We start from the raw sequence: 18,291 nt of genomic DNA, 5'->3' as shown, positions 1-18,291 counted from the left end.
TCCCCTTTTTCTTTCATTAAGGCTTGGTAAAGTTCAGCCAGATGCTTAGGTGTACGACAAATGTTTTGCCAATACCCTATCATGCCACACCGATAACAAGTATTCTTATGTGCCTTGGGAGGTTGAGCCATATCATTCCCTTTTATTTGTTTCATTTTATTATAATCTCTCTTTTAAGGATATGGTGTGGATCTCTAATTGCGAAAATGTGAGGATTGATATCCTTCACAGTAATAAGAATGATTTCTACCACGACCATATTCATTATTGTGGTAGTTATTTTTACTACGACCATATTCATTATTATAACCATTTTTACCACCACGACCACGTCCACGTCCACGTCCACGTCCATGACCACGGGATGAAGCAGCATATGTTTCATGGATCAGTGTTGATCCAGTTGGACGAGACTGGTGGTTTCTTAACAAAAGTTCATTATTTTGTTCTGCCACAAGTAAACATGATATCAGAATATTTTTTAAATCTACGCTCTCGATATTGTTATTGTAAGAGCACATTCGATGCGTGAAATATGGTGAATATTTTTTCCAGCAAAAGTTCATCAATAATGGCATAATCACATAATTTTAATGTAGAGCTGATTTTAAACAGAGTTATATTCAGCCACAGTTTTAAAATCTTGCAACCGCAGTTGTTGCCAATCAGCCCGAGCCTTTAGAAGGATAATTTTTTTTTTGATGATCATATCTTTCTTTCAAATTATTTCATAAACACAGTGGATTTCTTTCAGTGAGGTATTCAATTTTAGCTCCTTATTAATATGGCGCCGAAGGAAAATCATGGCCTTCGCTTTATCTTGTAATGATACATCATTCTCTTCTTTAATTGTGTTTCCAAGGCCCATGTCATCTAAATGGATCTGAGCATTCAGAATCCAAGATAAATAATTTTTACCAGAAATATTCAAGGCCACGAATTCCAGCTTTGTCAAGTTTGACATTTTCAGAATAACTAGATGTAACAATATAAAAATATAATTTAGAATAATATATAAATAAATAAAATGGCATAATATGAATTATTTAAATAACAAAGGTAGTAAAACCAGGCATAGTGAATAAATTATTAAACAATAAAGGTGGTAAAACCGACCATAAATTATTAAATAATAAAGGTAGTAGAACCGACCGTAATGTGAGCACATATATCATTTAAGTGAATAAATTTATTTTATGAACAATAATTCATAATTAAAATTTTCTTACCCTTTTGAGTCAGAAATACCATTTTCTTCGATAAAGTAAACCAACCCAACAATCTATCAAAACTAATATCACAAAATAGATATATAGTTGAGATAGAAAGAGGGAGAGAAAGCTTCTTCTTCAAATCTCAGATAGATAGAGTTCATGCTAATAACGTATAATAAATATGTATGTGTGTGTATATATAGAGAGAGAATAATATTATTATGTGAGAATGAAAAGCAAAACTTTCGCACAGGGAGAGAGATAGAATGAAAAAAGAGAAAATGGAAAGCTTTTTTATTCAAGTGTGTTTTTCCCAAGCAATATATACACATGGTCTATTTATAGGCTCAAAATTGTAGCTTTCCAAACAAGCCATAATAAGGCTTTCATTGTAAGCAAGAATTGAGCTTTCTCCTTGTGCCAAGTATGTCACCGTGGATGACTTAAATATTAAGAATCCCACAAAACATATACATATACATATATATATATATACATATACATATATATATAACACTATATAGTTTTTGGAGAACAATAAAAAGGTGTTGTGGGAGTTTTCGGAAATAAGAAGACGCACTCTTTGAAAACACGGAGAACTCTTTTCACTTAAAAAGAACGGGAGTAGGATATCTCGTTTATAACATTACCCACATCTCCTCAGCTGCACCAAGTGTTCTCTCTCTTCAAGGCTTGAAGTTCTAACAGATTTCTTTGCAAAGTCTCTCTTCAAGCTATCTCTCTCTCAGTTTCTTGCGTTTTTCTTAGGCAGAAAGGTCGATCTGCGTTTCTCTTCCTACCATCATCTCTGTGTGCGGGTAAAATTCTCTGTCTTTCTATTTTTCTCTCTCTTAGATTTATGGGTTTTCGATTTATGGTTGTTCACACTCTGATTTGGGTTGAGAATTGATTATTGGATGGATTTGGTTAGTTTTATTTGATTTGTTTGGGTGAATTTGGTTCTTTGGATGGATTTGGTTGGTTGGTTGGTTTGAAATTGTTTGATTTGTGAGTTTTATGTGGTTTTTAACACTTATAGATATGGGTTTGATTTAGTTGGTTGTATTTTTTCTTTCCGTATTTCAGTTGTGTTTGATTTTTTTTTTTTTTTTTTTCTCTCTCCATTTTAAAAATTAAAAATTTACAAGTGAGAAAAATTAAGGAGTTAGGGCTCCCATTTTTCTTTATATGTCATTCCATTTCCATCTATTGGAGTTAAGGTTCGAGTCCTCTGACTCATTTTGGTTAAAATGACATGAAATTTTATGAATTGAACTCACTTTCATTCCTGTGGCGTTCTCCTTTACCTGGTTATAATTGTATTTGTAATGTCAATTATAAGTCTATAACATATCTGTCAAAGAATTTGATGAGTTGGTCTGTTACTCTTGATGTTGAAATGTAATTCTATAGTACGTGTCTTCACTATTTGAGGCCAATGACTTGTAAATGATACAAGCAATTGAAATGTTGAAATGTCGTAGAACTGTGCTTTGATCTTTAATAGTTGGATTGTGTCATAGCCATTTCCAGATAATTGTCTCTTCAAAAGCTTTTATAGTATATTCAGATGGACAATACAAATTCCTGTCCCATTTGTATTCTTGATATATTCAAGTTTTGCTAATTCTTTCTAAATATTCAATAACATGTATTTACTATTCTCTTTTATGATGATTGGCACTATATAGCCTTATAAATCATATAGATTTATGCATGTTCTATTGAGTTCTAATTCCGGGAAGGAAACAATCTTTTCATTTTCTAGTTTGCTAATAAAAATAAGTTTTTATTTATTTATTTGTAAGGCCTATAATGTGAGGATATGATAGGAAATTGCTTAGTGTTGAAGTTCTAATAACAATTGTCACTTTTTTCTACTCTATAGTTCATTCCTATCAAATTTATAATTCCTTGATTTACTCTTTCTTATATCGGATACTGAAAATATCGAGGGAGAAATGTGTGGATGAATAATAATTCCACATTTTTTAGGAACATGGAGCAAAGCAGCAGACCTTCCCTAGAGGATTACTTGAAAGGAAGGAGTAGTTCATAAAGCTTACATTAGCTTCTCTTGTATTCTATTTAAACACCTTTTATTTGTTTACAAGTAATTTCTGCTACAAGCCAAGGCTAACAGAGTGTGTAGTTCGTCCTTGTACAGGGAAAGGAAAAAAAAAAATTGCACCCCCTCTGATGAGGTAGTTTATGTTTGTAGGCACCGAATTCATGTAAAGTTATTAATGGAAGAAGCCCAAGATAGAAAGGGTTCAAAGTTTGCAACACAAAATATGTGTCCTGATTAAAGTGTTTTTTTTTAAGTAATGAAATAGTCACATAAGATTTAAATATATAAGCATACAAACCAGTGCAGGATTCAATGGTATGAAATGTACTCGTTTTCCCATTTTAAAGCTTATGCCTTGTTATAAGTTGGTTAGACAACGACTCATAATAACTGCTTGTTGCACGATTCATAATTTCATTCGTCAAAATATATTAGATGATCGTTTTTTTATGGAGTATTGGGAAGAAGATGTTAATGTTGCTAATGGGGGGAATGGTAACAGTAGCAATGTTGGTGTACTGAATGCACTTAATTTATCTGACGATGGTGCAGCACAAATGGGAATCCTTAGAACTCATCTGAAGAATGAAATGTGGGCATCATTCAGAGGCAATGCTAGATGAAGTTACTTTTACAATTCTCCAATGTTTTACTTTGATTAGCTATTTGTGTAATTTTATAATATTTTGTTTTGGTTATGTATGACTAAAATTAATGTTTGTACAACTAAAAGTGCATATGACACTTGAAGTAATTCCTGTAACTCTTTTATTGTATATAAATTTAGTGAAATTTTAATTAAACTTGATATATTGTATTTGTCCAACTTTTATTAAGTTATGAATACTAGCTAAAATAAATTCACTTCCAACACTTATTTAAACATCTATATATATATATATATATATATATATATTTACATTAATAGTTAATATCATAAATTAAAGAAATAAAAGAATGAGATACAATAATATTTTTATTTATTTTTTTAGTTTTGTTTTCCTGTAAATTCTCTTAACCAAGTAGGTTTGAAATCTAAAAAAACTGAAAACTGTTCTCTGTTTTGATTCTCTGAAAACTGTTATCAAGAACAGTTTTCAGAAATGCCATCCAAGTAAGGCCTAAAATTTCACCCTTATTTGGATGCTGTCGAGATAATTGTTACCAATCCCTTATCATTGCAACACTACTGTCATTTTGATTGGAGTGACAATGCAGTTTCCAAATGTGTTTTTGCAACCATTTTCCTTTTTTTTCATTTTGGTTGCAGAAAACTAAAAACAGAATAGCTTGGGCCTAAGTATTCAACTACCTTCCTTCAAAGAGGAGGATATGGCTCGAGCCTGGGCAATGTTTGTAACTTAGTTGATAAAAAATGTACTAACTAATAATAAAAATAATTATTCAGTTACAATTCTAGTCAAGTCTAAAATTTCAATGTAACATACTCATATATGACATTACCGAGAGATCCACCACCCCTGAAAAACTTTCTTATGACAAGAATACTAGAGACTATTGTGGATGTGACTTGTAGTTACTATCAATACTTTGATTTAAGGGCCCTGGTGGTGCCACCTTACCCAATACTCCATGGTTACCATAAATCATGGAGCAAGAGCTTCAAAAAGAAAAAAAAAAAAAAGGCTTTTGACATTTATAATAGGAATCAAATTCTTTTTGGTGAATATTTATCCACAATATAATACTTGCGCAGTAACATTAAATCGAGAATACAATCACAATATAAAAGTATTGAATTATCAATTTAATGGCTTTACAGTGTTTCAGCTATATTGCATTTTTGATAAATAAAAAAAAAAAAAAAAAAAAAATGTGTTGCATCGTTATTTTATGTGTATTGCATTTTTGATAGTGTATTTTATTATAGTTTTAAAGTGCTCTGATAATAATTCCCAAAGTGTAAATGAGATAATACCAATATATATAATACACATTTTACATATTTTGATTTTTCATCATATGGTTGGAGTCAAACATTTTCATCATATGATTGGTCATTTTCCATCATCTGTATTTTCAATTTTAAAACCCTATACTACCTTCCTATATTTTCTAAAAAATGAAATAAAAATTCTATTCCATTTCATATTTCATATACGTAAATGCATCCACAAGCTTGAATCATTTTGAACTTTTTTGCAGTCACCAACTCACATCCCTCAATTGGTCGCAACACATGCAATCTTTTCTTCATTTGTCTTCTTCCTTGATTCGCTCCCCCCATTTTGTTTTGCCCACTTCCCATCTCTCTCACACACACACCACACACAACACACAACACACACTAACCAACACCACCCTTCGTGCTAACTCAATGCCCAGTGGCATCCCCCGTAATTTTCCCCAAAATTTGGGGTCATTTCCCTACCCTCCTCGTCCCCTCCTGGTATCTTCCACGCCCCCTTTTACCTCTAAAACACATCGAACCACCAATTATTAATCACACCCCACCTTTTGCTCTCATCAATTTCACCTTCAATTTCCTTCTCTCTGTATATTATTACTCTTCTCTCTCTACATATATATACACACAAACATATTATTATATATAAATATATATACATATATATATATATATAGGTATTAAATGTTCCTTTCGAATTTTAGCAGTTTTTAAGGGAGTTCTTCAATTTTGCTTCTTAGGATCTTTTGTTTACATTTTTGGATTCTGGGTTTTTTCGAGATACAGTTTGGGCTCTTGGGTTTTCTTTTTATTTTTGAAATTAATTTTTCATGCGATTTGAATTGTTTTCAAGGGATTTTCTTTGAATTTTAAATACTAGGGCTTTATATATACACACACATAAGGTTGGTTGGTTTTGTTGTACAATTAGAGTGGTCTCTATTGGACCTGTAATGCTTGAGAAATGCCAGAGACGAACCACCAAGGGTCGATGTATGTAACGGAGACGATGAACATGCAGCGGCAACAGCGGAGCCAGATCGAAGACGAAGAAGACGAGGAAGTGGCTGCTGGAGAGTCTATAGACAACCCTCAGATCAGATACGAAGATCACGCGCTTCAGGACGGTGGTGGTGGTGTTGCCGGAGGGAGCGTGGAGGTGATGAACGGTGTCGAAGGGGTTCATCCCCACAATCTGTACGTTCCGGGTTCTGAAATTACTCCGTCCGCAGGTGGGGGTGGAGTGGACCAGTTGACACTGTCGTTTCAGGGTGAAGTTTATGTCTTTGATGCTGTTTCGCCTGAAAAGGTTGGTCTTTACTTCTTGTTATTGGTAAATTTTTTAGCTTTGAACTGAATCTTGTGTGCCTAATTCTGTTTTGCCTGAAAAAATTGGTTTTAGAACTGATGTTTGGTTAATTTTGTGAATGGTGCATTGATTTCTGAATAGTTCTCATCATCTCTAATGTCTGCATTTCAGCCAATTTTGTGAATAATCTAGTGTTTTGAAGTTTATTCATTTGGATTCTATTTTACCATTGTTTTAGCTAAATTTGTTACTATTTTGCTGTGTTTTGGTTTGAATGTGCGTCTGGGAGGGTCATTTCTGGGTTTTGTTTATGACTTAGAAGGGGATTATGTGAATTTTAGTTAAATTTTATTGCAAGTGCTTTTTTCTATTTTATGCATTTATATGGATCAAAGTAGGTGATCTTGGGTTTCTGTTTCTGCAAAATAGGTTTCATTTGTTTTTGGGTCAATTGCATGAATTATAAGTTATGTTTTATGAGTTGACGTAGGTAATTTAGTTCCTTTTTTAAATTTGTTAGATAGGATTATGTAAGTAATACAAGATTTCTTCTTGATTGATTTTCACAGGTGCAGGCAGTGTTGTTGCTCTTGGGTGGATATGAAGTACCAACTGGCATTCCTACAGCTACAATGACACCCCAAAACCAAAGGGTACTTATATAATGATGCAAGTTTCTTGTTATGGTTGGCTTGCATTTGTTTGCACTGTTTTATATGCAATTTTCGTAGGGTCTGGGTGACTTTCCTGGAAGATCGAGTCAACCACAAAGGGCTGCTTCCTTGAATCGGTTCAGGGAGAAGAGAAAAGAACGATGTTTTGATAAGAAAATTCGTTACAATGTGCGAAAAGAAGTTGCACTCAGGTATTCTACAGAATGATTTGCAATTGTTTTTACTTTTGCAACCTTTTTTTGTTGTTTTACTTTTTTCATTCCTCTTTATTTTTTCTTTCCGACAAACTATGTATCGAGTGGGATTAACATGGTAATAGAAAACAGACTCTGGTGTTTTGATGGAGGACAAAAGTAAGAAAATGATTTGATAAAGTTTTGTTGGACAACTTGCATTCATTGGGTTTAGGATTGTGCTACTTGGTAAACTGGTCAAGTTCTTTGCTTCCATTGTTTATTTAGATGGAGAATAAAGGTAAGAAAATGAGTTGATTGATGCTGTTGGATTAGTTTTGTAATTTGTAGCACAAACAAGTTCTTAACAAGAACCTGGCTATATAAAAAATGTGCAAGAAACACCCCTACTATCTATTATGTGCATATAAATCCCCTAATTTTCAAAATTTGGAGCAAATTGCCCCCTCATTGTCAATTTTGACCAATTTTTTTATTATAAAAAACCCAAAATGCCCTTAGAATTGAACTTTTTTTCACACCCCTTTAATTCTTGCTATGAAAGTACAAAATTGGCCCTCACTCTCTCTCTCTCTCTAATACCCCAAATAGGCTATAGTTGCTTCCTGTTTGCTTTCTCATTCTTATGTTTGCAATGCCACAGTTCAAGATCAGTTTTCGAATGTATCGATGGTGAATATTGTAGTTGGAGGCAATCATTGTCTAGGTTGCTTACATACTAACATATCCTTATTATTACCCAATCCCTTCAGTTGTAAGGAAGTGGAGAAACTTCAGAGGGATTTTTTATGGGATGTTTTGAGATGAATTCAAATATTATTTGGTGGATTGCAATCGGGTGATGATTCCATATTTCATACCCAATAACAAAACCCCCAGAACCCAGAAAATGTGTAGAATTCACGCAGCAAAATAATAGGCACCAAAATCAAAATTGATGATGGAAAGTGGGATTGAATAAAAAGAACATTGGGTGGGAGGGATTTTGTGTGCACCAATGATTCATAGATCATGATCCATGACAAAGTAGAAGGAATCTTTGCGCTTGTCTTCCAATCTCACGTGTTCTCACTTGGAAAAGTAATCGGCAAAAATCTGAGACAATAGCTAAAAACTTTTACCGCTGATTCTCCTTCAAACACTATCCAATTGTCTGCCAAGCCCAATCTCTAATCATCTAAAGAAACAATTACACAAATTAAGATAATAATGGTAACGTTTATGATATATACATATACATATACATACATATGTATACACCTTGTGGCGGATGGTGAAGAGAGATGTGCCGGAAGCATCCATAGGAGAGATCTCAACTTTATTGGCGGCGTAGTAATTGTCGAGTAGCGATTTCTTGTTTTGAAGGGTAGAGAGAGATCTTAGCTTTGGAGAGTAGCGATTTCTTCCACATAGTTACAACCAACTCCAGTGATTCACGTAGGGAAGAGAAAAGAGACAGGTTACATGTTTGGATACCATAATGGTATTTTTGGACATTTTGCATTTTTTTTCTTTTCTTTTTTTATTTATTATACCAAAAGGGTATTTTTGTCATTTCATTGTTCAATTATTGCCTAATTGGATAATTGTCCTTATTTGTTCAGTTTAGGAAATGTAGGGGTGATTTCTGAACATCAGGGTTATTTTTTTTTGCACATTGGGTTTTTTGCTCTTTACCCTCTTAAGAATTACTTTCCTGGATGCAGGACACATGCTTAATGTATCCATAATTTTTATTTTATTTTATTTTTATTTTTTTATTAGTTGCTTAATGCATTCATAATTAACTCTAGGAAAAGGAAAATAAAAGAAAAGGAAAGAGCGATGTTGTTAATGGTTGATATAGTTTGCAGTAAAAATTGAAAAGCAAAGATTTAGTTGGCTAAACTTTTTTAGAAGGTAGTGCATGAATATGTGTGTGTGCGTTTGAACTGTAAATTGTATACAGAAAAATGTGAGAGGAGGCACAATCACAAATTAGGCTCTTTATTTATAAATCAAATTCTCTTAAAAAGATCTGAAAGAGTTGTAAATAATGTTGAAATTTTGTTGCATCCAAATGAAAAGCATTCAGCATGCTTAAGTTGTAATCATGCATCTCCACATCCTCAAAAGCTCTTTTATCTAGCTTTCACCACAGACTCCACATAACACAAAAAGTTAAGCCTGATGGATTTTTTTTCCTAGAATAACCTTTCGTCCAAAAACTATTTAGCTACTCCATGGATCAAGGCATTACTCAATGCTCACCAAACAAACAGAAAAACATGCCCAACAGATCCCTAGCTACCTAAAATGGAAGTATAAGGCGATTGGCATTCTCTACGACTATTCTACAGTTATAGCACTAACTGGGGTCCTGCACATGAAGTCAAAGATTGCCTCCAATGTAGTTAATCAAAGAAAGGAAGACACTTTGGAGGCTACTTTGACCTTCCAAACAGGGGTGCAACTCAGGTTGGTTAGTGGTTGAGAGCTTATACCTTACTCAATTCAAGGTATAAAACCCCCTCCATCCTATGCGCAATCCAACCCGACTTTCAATCCAAGTTCTCAACTGGAGCTTAATCCACACACAAATTTTTGTAGCTTGAGTTTGGATTGGAAAAGGCAAATTGGAATCTGGGTTTGTCTTGCATTAGGTTAAGTTTAATTGACCAAATTTCATAAAACTATAAAAATTAAAGGCTCCATCACAATATATATATATATATATATATATATATATATATAAATAAAAAGATTGAAATATAAAATAATTAATTATACATTTCATTCGACTAGCAAAAAAAGGAAGCAAACTCTTCCTCACAGTTTAATTGTACAATGTAGTAATATATATGCATATACATTAAGCTAAGGTTGCCCAACTCAAGTTGAGTTTGGGTTGGCTGACATCTCTAACCCAAATTAAATTCAGATTGATTTTTAAACCTAGGCTCCCAACTGAATTTTAGAAAATATTATCCAAGCCTGTAAAAGAATTGGGTTTGCCTACCCAAATTGCACTCTTACTTCCAAATACCTTTTTTAGAAAAGACAAGCCTCTCTTCCAGATATAAATAATATTATTTTTTACATGATATTTATTAAGCTCCATTGATATAATCCATAAGTCTCTTCAGCTATAGCAAATTTAAAGATGTCAGAATTGGTTCAATTTCAAGGCAAATCCGACTCTAAAATCCAATTTATATTGAGACTTATATTATATTGTTTTAAAAAGTTTCTTTCTTTTATTTTTTCTTTAACTTTAGGAGTAGGTGGTACATTTGAAAAATATTTGTAATCTCTTAACATGAACTTTACTGGTTGTCTGTGAGTTTTATTTTGCATATGCTTCTTCTTGTTTTGTCAATTCGTTTGGACTTTAATAGTTACAATATTGGTTTTATTACATAAAGTTTTAAAGCTATCTACTTCCTATAGTTGGAGTCAAATTATGTTAAAATTACTAGTAGTATATATAGATGCATAAATCTTCCAATTGAAAAAGGAAAAAAAGAAAAAGGAAAAGAAAGGATCAGTTTTGGTAATTCTCCAATACTTGTGAAATTCTAGAAGGGAAATTTGATTTAATTTAAACCCCAAGGATGATGTCTAAGAAATTCTAGTAATTATTCTAAGAGAATTCTTAAGGGCGAGCCTTGGCGTAACGATAAGGTTGCTCCGTTATGACTAGGAGGTCATGTGTTTGAATTAAGAAATAGCATCTCTGTGTGTGGAGGTAAGGCTGCATATATTTCTCTCCCCAGACCTCGCAATGGTGGGAGCCTCGGGCACTATGTTAGCCTAATTCTAAGAGAATTATTCTTCTTCTTTGAAAGCAGACATTCGTTTTCCAACAAGAAGCAATCCTTAATTTTGTTCCTTTTTATACCTAAAGCTTACTTCCATAATCGTGATCTTTTACTGTCATAAATCCTTTCCCTTGTCACATGATACATGAAAAAGTTGCTGGCTATAGTTAAATACAGATACTTGTACATACATATTGAGGACTACATATTTCTACGTGTAGAATTGTATTTATCTTTGTGTTTTTTCTATATCAATATACATATATTTTGCAGTATTGCTATATCTTTGCTGTCTCCTTGAACAAGATGGTACTTGAACTCCTCCCCTATACTACCCCAAAGGAAATTACGCTGAAGCTCTTTATCCTTTTGGCAAACGAAGAGGGAATCTGAAAAAGAGAGAAGAAATAGGTGGGAAGACTCGACAACGTGCTCTTCATTAAGGTGACCCTTCTGCCCTTGGACCGATACTGCTTCTTCCACCCTGCAAGCCTCCTCTCAAATCTCTCCACAACAGGGTGGCAAGCCCAGATACGCAATAGATGCCCTGCTGCAAACCAATGTGGTTCTGAACCCATCCACCAAGGTATCACTGTCCACTGGGTTTCCAAAATCCCCTTGTTGGTACAACCCTTTCAAAGCTTTATGTAAGCGAAGCTCCCGATGCAAAATTGCGGCAGATTCGTCACTGAGTCTAAACTGAAGATCACGGCCTGCACAAATTTTAACCTCTTCATCTTGGCCTCTACTGATCCGCGGTCCATCAACTCACAGAAAGGGGTTTCAGTAAGACCTGTGCTGTCAACTCCCACCTCCGGATTACCCTCAGTTGTCACCTCTGTCACCGGAGATAACCTGGATTTTTTGTACCTGAAAAACTCCTCCTGGACCCCTGTTGATTTCCCCAAAACCCCGCGAGAAGAGGAAGAAGAAGGATCATGGATGCTCTGTGTTGACGAGGTGGAGATAAGATGTTCTTCTGCCCTAGCAACCCATTTTAGTTTTTGGGCTCTAGTCTATCTCTTTCTATGTGAATATGATTGAAGTTAGATTGTGTTGGCTCCATTCCATGAAGCCCAACTTAAGCATAACTTAAGTCTGATCTTTCTTGGCCTCCTGAAACTGAAAATTTTAAGTAAAATATATAGTTGGATGTAAGCAAAAGGCTTGGTAGTTCTTTAAACAATCATGCAGATAAGAAGGTCTATAAACTTTTGACGTAGCAAGAAACAGGGTAACTGAGACTCCACTTCTAGTGTAGGAGGAACTCAAAGAGTTTTCTGGGAACTAGGAACACTAGATTAAAGAAGATGCTAAGAAAAGAAGCTGATGTCATTGAAATAATGATGGTTAACCATTTGAATCACCCTTTGAAGCATACAAAGTAGATTTGCCTGTTTAGCATGCAAACTTTGGTTGAAGTTTTTTCTTCTCATTTTTTTCAGCTTATTGATCTCTCTGCCTTTTTGTTCTGTTCGTTCTGGCCATCTTTTGTCAATTTCTTGCAACTCTGGCAGGATGCAGCGTAAGAAGGGTCAGTTTACATCATCCAAGGCAGCTTACGATGAAATGGGTTCAGCTTCTGCAGATTGGAGTGGAACTCAGGGTCCTGGCCATGACGAACAGGAAACTTCGTGAGTGATAATCTGTTCTTTTGAGCTTTCTTCTCTCTCATCTTTCTATTATTATTTTTTCATGGAGGTGACTTGCTCTATGTTGACTGGGATTGATTGTTGTTGCATTTCATTTCAACTTTTAACACCAATCTTGCCAATTTGAAAGAAATTTGAAGCTTCAGGAACCTTGTAAATCTGTTTGATTGTCTGCACAGATGTACACACTGTGGAATTAGCTCAAAGTCTACTCCAATGATGCGTCGTGGGCCAACTGGGCCAAGGACATTGTGCAATGCATGTGGGCTCAAGTGGGCGAACAAGGTCTGTGACGTTGATGGCTTAATCTGTTTTTTAATTTTTGCTGTACAGTATCCCGTATATTTAGTGCATGTTTGGGCATGGCATTGAATTTGTAATCATTACCATTACAGTTGTTGCATTGACTGCCTACCTGAAAATAGTAGTTGATGTGATCTGAGTACTGTTGAGTGCATTTGGCCTGGATAGATCACTTGGAAATGATGTATGTTCTGCAAAATTTATAACCCGGAAAGTATGTTTAAGTTGGGATTCATAGGTGAAACATTGCTTTACTGATGATTAGAATAGGAATAATTGAATCCTAAAGGATCTTGTTGGATCTAAATTCTAATCTTTAGAAGGAAAGTTTGAAACTATTTTTTCATGGAGGAAATTATGTGGTATAGTGTACTGAGCTAAAAAAATATTACGTGGTACAGTGTAAAGAGACAATGCTCTTCCTTGATTAAATCAACTATTGATCTTAATCATATGCTTGCTTATACAAGGGTATTAAAGATTAGCTATGCTTCTAAAATTAGATATCTTGTTTGTCAGCCTCCTTTCAAGATATAATCTGCTTATAAGAAATAATTACTAAAAGAAAGAGGTATATCTATTAATGTACTGAATAGTAGTTAAAGTCGGGCTTAAAAAGATCTCTGCGAGTCTGCCCATTTACCAATCTTGTGCTGTGTGCCTGTGACCCATCATATTTTGTAATTCATCCAGCTTGGATGTGACACCTATGACAATTGTTAAAACTGAATCTGTTCTTCAAGATTAATGGTCAATCTACATCTATGACAATTGAAAGGGCAACAAGGATGTCGTGGCTACAAAATGATGGGAAATGTTGGGGGACAAGTGGATGCAAATCAAATCAGAAGGATGTTTGATGTAGGACAGAGTAGTGCTTTGATACCAAGTTGGTGTAGAAAAGCTGTGATACCAAGTTGATGTTGGTTCAGAAAGAAAGTAGGAGATGAGAAGACAAAATATAAGATAAGGCTAGAAGAAGGAGATGAGAAGACAGGTTGAAAAGGCAGGTTGGATAGACTGAATGGTTGAGAAGAGCAAGAATGATGAAGAAGAAGAAGACACAGAGAATTATAAAACTCACATAATAATCAATAATTCAAGACTGAATATTTTGATTACATATTAGTCTTTATATAAGATAAGGGTAGAAGAAGGAGATGAGTAGACAGGTTGAAAAGGCAGCTTGGATAGACTGAATGGTTGAGAAGAGCAAGAATGATGAGGGAGAAGAAGACACAGAGAATTATAAAACTCACATAATAATCAATAATTCAAGACTGAATATTTTGATTACATGTTAGTCTTTATGTAGGCAAGATGATAACCAAACCTTAAGAACCCCACGAAATAGGAAAATACAAAAATAACCCTGAAACTAAACATTACCCAAAATAATAATAAACAGAATTTTTTAGTCCTAATTTACAGAACTTCCTAACTCTATTTATCATTTCCCCTTTTCATAAGCGGTTCCGGCTCTTGGGTCGTGCCTTGGTCTCCATCAGTGTGAATTTTTTTTGGTAATACCTTCCTAATGAGCCTTGGCTTATGTTGAACTATGATAGTCTGTTATAAAGGATGGTTTGAGCTCGTCTTTGCATCACTAGTAATGCCAATGGCGGGGTGTTTTCTTCCATTGATGGCAGTGACTGCAGCTCTTATGAACAGCCTCCTTCAGGCTTAACATAAAAATATTAAACACCTGGTGTTGGAGCTGTATTTATAAGGTTATTGCAGATTAGCACGAAATGTTAGATGAGTAAACCTTGAAATTGATCTATTCTTCAATGATAGAAAGGCGATTGTGGCGTTGTCTAATTTGGGGTTGCTTTCAAGCATTTTCATAGGGAGCGAAATTAGGTAGCTGAATACTTTTTTAGTCTTGCTTACTTCCTAAAGAAGATAGGATATGATGGACCAGTTTCTAGCAGGAATTCTCAACCTTCCAGGGCATTAATTGGTAAATATCCTCACTGCTGCCCTCTGCAATTTAACTTATATTATCCTTGTGATTACAATAGTAAAAGTAATGAACATGAGGGAGAAAGTAAAAATTTGGAACATATTAGAGATATTTCTCAACTGCCATGTATGTAGCTACTGCTACTGCTATTCATTTGTTGCAAGATAAAAACTAAATGAGGAGAGATGAAGGGGGAAAATAGAAGCTATGAACAAACTCAAAATCAATATACTGCACATAATTATTGACAACAAAATTAGCACAAGATGGGAAGACATCATTAGAGGTATAGCACAAGATACTAAACAAATCACTAGTTTGAATTATGGTAGATCAGGAAGTTTTCACCAAAAATTAGTTTGTAGTAGGCTGTGGTGAGGCATGATTTTGAAGCTTGATTTTTGCAGGGAGTTCTAAGAGACCTTCCAAAGGCTTTACCAATGGGAATCCAAGATTCTACCGGAAAGGCTATTGTACAGGTAAGTGGTACACCCCTTTAAAAGATCCAATTTGGCTAGTCTCTTAGAAGTTGTCTCTCTTTCTCTCTCTCTCTCGTTATTTTTCTTTCTAACACCACATTCTCATATTAATTTCGTTAAGGTAAATATTCAAATCTTTCCATTTCCTTCTTCTGTTGCAGAGTGATGGTGAAGCTAATAACTCAGATGCTATAAATGCCGCTGCTGATATAGTCACTTCTAATGGCGATAGTTCAGCTGTAACTGCAGAACGGTGAGAACTTTCTTCCAGTCAATCCCATCCATGTTGCTGTTAGATTCGTATATGACGAATATTGCAGTCATTGTCATGCCAGTGGTTTTAAATTAATATATTTCAAATAAGTGGGAAAATTTTGTTTAGTAGCTCTCAGCTTTCTTGCATAGATTGTACATAAAGTTCAATGGCTTTGATCGATATATGAGTCATGAGATTATATCATAACATCATCTTAATTTTTCCATATTTTGTAGGTATGGAGCCTGATTTGGAAATATAATGTTATTTTGGCTTTGCATCCCAGCCAATCCATTTCAGACACCGTGAATCTTGACATGTGTTTGCTATTGTCCTATAACATCCGATTCTGTGTGTAGATTGAAATTGGGAAATTTTAGGGAAGTAATGGAAGGGAGTAAGTTGTATCAGTAATTTATTTGTCTGCCACCCAGCCTCAGCGCAACATAAGGAAAATATTTTTTGTTTTTTTGTTGCAAACTGGACGTCTGAGATATGTGAAGCCTTTGTATGTTACAAAAAACCCTTGCTAAGTCATTGTTAGAGAAATAATTATTAGAATCATCAGCTTTTGATGGCTTCAAGAAATATATGGGGTTTCATGGTGTATAATTGTTTGAATGTGGAAAAAGGTGTACCTGTGCCTCTTTAATTCAAGGAAAGGGATGTTCTTCTGGACCCGAATACTCTCCCGACCCGCAAGGAAAAGCGGGAAATCGTTACTGGAGAGAATTTTGATTTATTTATTTCTTCTTATTATAAGCAAAGGGAAGCATGTTTAACTGAATACATAGCATGTTTTTACAGGTCAACGACAACCCACATTACTACGATGAATGGCTAGTAAGCGACTCACGAGTTCTAACCAAGTTAGCCTCTTTAGAAAGATTTCCGAAGAAATGTGTCACGATCCATAAATTGTTGATGATGAATGGATGGTTTTATATCTTCCGAATGGTCTAACAAAGTTAGCCTCTTACGAATTGATTTTATATCTATCTATGCCAGAGAGCACTTGGTTCAGTCTGAGCTCAGAGAACTAGTTCTTGTACGTACCAAGATCATACTCGGTGTTATATCCTCTTGATCTTAAAGTGGATGGTGAGTTACAAATCTCGTGAGATCAAATGGTTGGGTGTGTATATATGTATATAATTAACATCTCTAATACCTCATATGACAGCTCCGCATATATATTAGGCCAAAGAAAAACACCCTTAATGCTTTACTTTTGGGCAAATAACACCTCTATTGTTTATTTTGGTTTTGGTTGAAAAAATGAGCCAAAAAAAGGGTGCTTATGTTGTGTATATAAAGTCCTTTTAAGTCATAAAAATTAGCAAAAGAAGGCTTGAAGTCACTCTTAAAATATAAAATTTCAAAAATACCATTTTCTCTTCCTATAATGCCCTTATAAGGGCAAAGTGAGAAAAACACCTACAATGTTTACATTTTGGATAAATAACACTCTTATCATTTATTTTGAATATATAAGTCAGTTAAGTTTGAAATTAAATATATAGGTCTGTTAAATGTGGCAAAAATTGGCTTGATGTCATTGTTTCATTAAAAATTTATCTATGTGCATTGCACATGACATTTTTAAGATATAAAATTTTAAAAATACCATTTGTCTCTTCCAATGATGTCCTTATATATGACACACTTGTTACATTTAATTAGTTTTTTTTTTTTACCAATTTTTATTCAGTTGTAGAGGGGTATTTTAGTCTTTTCAGCATTAAGGTCCTTGTTTGCACCAAAATTACATGTTAAGAAGTTTATAACGTACAACTTATACACTGTGTACGCATACCATAAAGGTATTTTTTGCCCGAAACCCTATATTATATATATATATATATATATATATATATATATATATAAAGAGAGACAATTTAGTTATTTCACATTTAATTAGTTTTTTTAACCTATTTTTTTATTCAGTTACAAAGGGACACTTTAATTTTTTCAGCATTCAGGTTCTTGTTTGCTTCAAAATTGAATGTTCTGGAATTTTTAGAACGTATAGAGGTTATACACTCTATATGCATACCATAAGGGTGTTTTTTACTCGTGACCCTATATATAATTCATTTAAGGATATTTTTGTAATTTTAAAAGTGACGCGGTGAACTGTAACAGCTCCACATATATATAAGGGTTAAGTGCAAGAAACACCTCTACTATATTCAAAAGGTGCAAAAATCACCCTGCTGTTTCAATGTGTGCAAATAAGGACGTTTCAATTGAAATGTCTAAAATACCCTCATAATTTTTTCTCCCATCTCTAATGTATTCCAAAACGTCGTATTCTTTTTAATTAAAAACCATTTGCGATAGCACTAGTCCTCGTAGGATACGGTTACATAAAGGGTGTCAAACCATAGAGATTGCAAAGTTTATGGCTTTTAAATTTGTAAGATTGATTCCAGTTTAATTCGGG

General features: G+C 34.2%; 1 protein-coding gene and 1 long non-coding RNA gene across 2 annotated transcripts; both read left to right on the top strand.

The window, feature by feature from the left end:
• The first annotated feature begins 1,568 nt into the window (after window positions 1–1,568).
• LOC132300241 (uncharacterized) lies at window positions 1,569–4,111 on the top strand. Its single transcript, XR_009480356.1, has 2 exons — window positions 1,569–2,032; window positions 3,838–4,111. It is a non-coding gene; the product is annotated as an uncharacterized LOC132300241 (long non-coding RNA).
• A 1,617-nt stretch (window positions 4,112–5,728) lies between these two features.
• On the top strand, window positions 5,729–16,457 carry LOC132300239 (GATA transcription factor 24-like). Its single transcript, XM_059797249.1, has 8 exons — window positions 5,729–6,521; window positions 7,091–7,174; window positions 7,253–7,386; window positions 12,707–12,823; window positions 13,021–13,126; window positions 15,518–15,589; window positions 15,751–15,842; window positions 16,082–16,457. The coding sequence occupies exons 1-8, from the start codon at window positions 6,177–6,179 to the stop codon at window positions 16,092–16,094; spliced, it is 963 nt and encodes a 320-aa protein (XP_059653232.1). The 5' UTR covers window positions 5,729–6,176; the 3' UTR covers window positions 16,095–16,457.
• Window positions 16,458–18,291: the final 1,834 nt, after the last annotated feature.

Source organism: Cornus florida, unplaced genomic scaffold (assembly GCF_030987335.1).
Source record: "Cornus florida cultivar Cherokee Brave unplaced genomic scaffold, ASM3098733v1 CherokeeBrave_3.0.0_Hap2_Chr03, whole genome shotgun sequence".
Taxonomy (NCBI): Eukaryota; Viridiplantae; Streptophyta; class Magnoliopsida; order Cornales; family Cornaceae; genus Cornus; species Cornus florida.
This window is presented reverse-complemented; position numbering and strand designations above follow the sequence as displayed.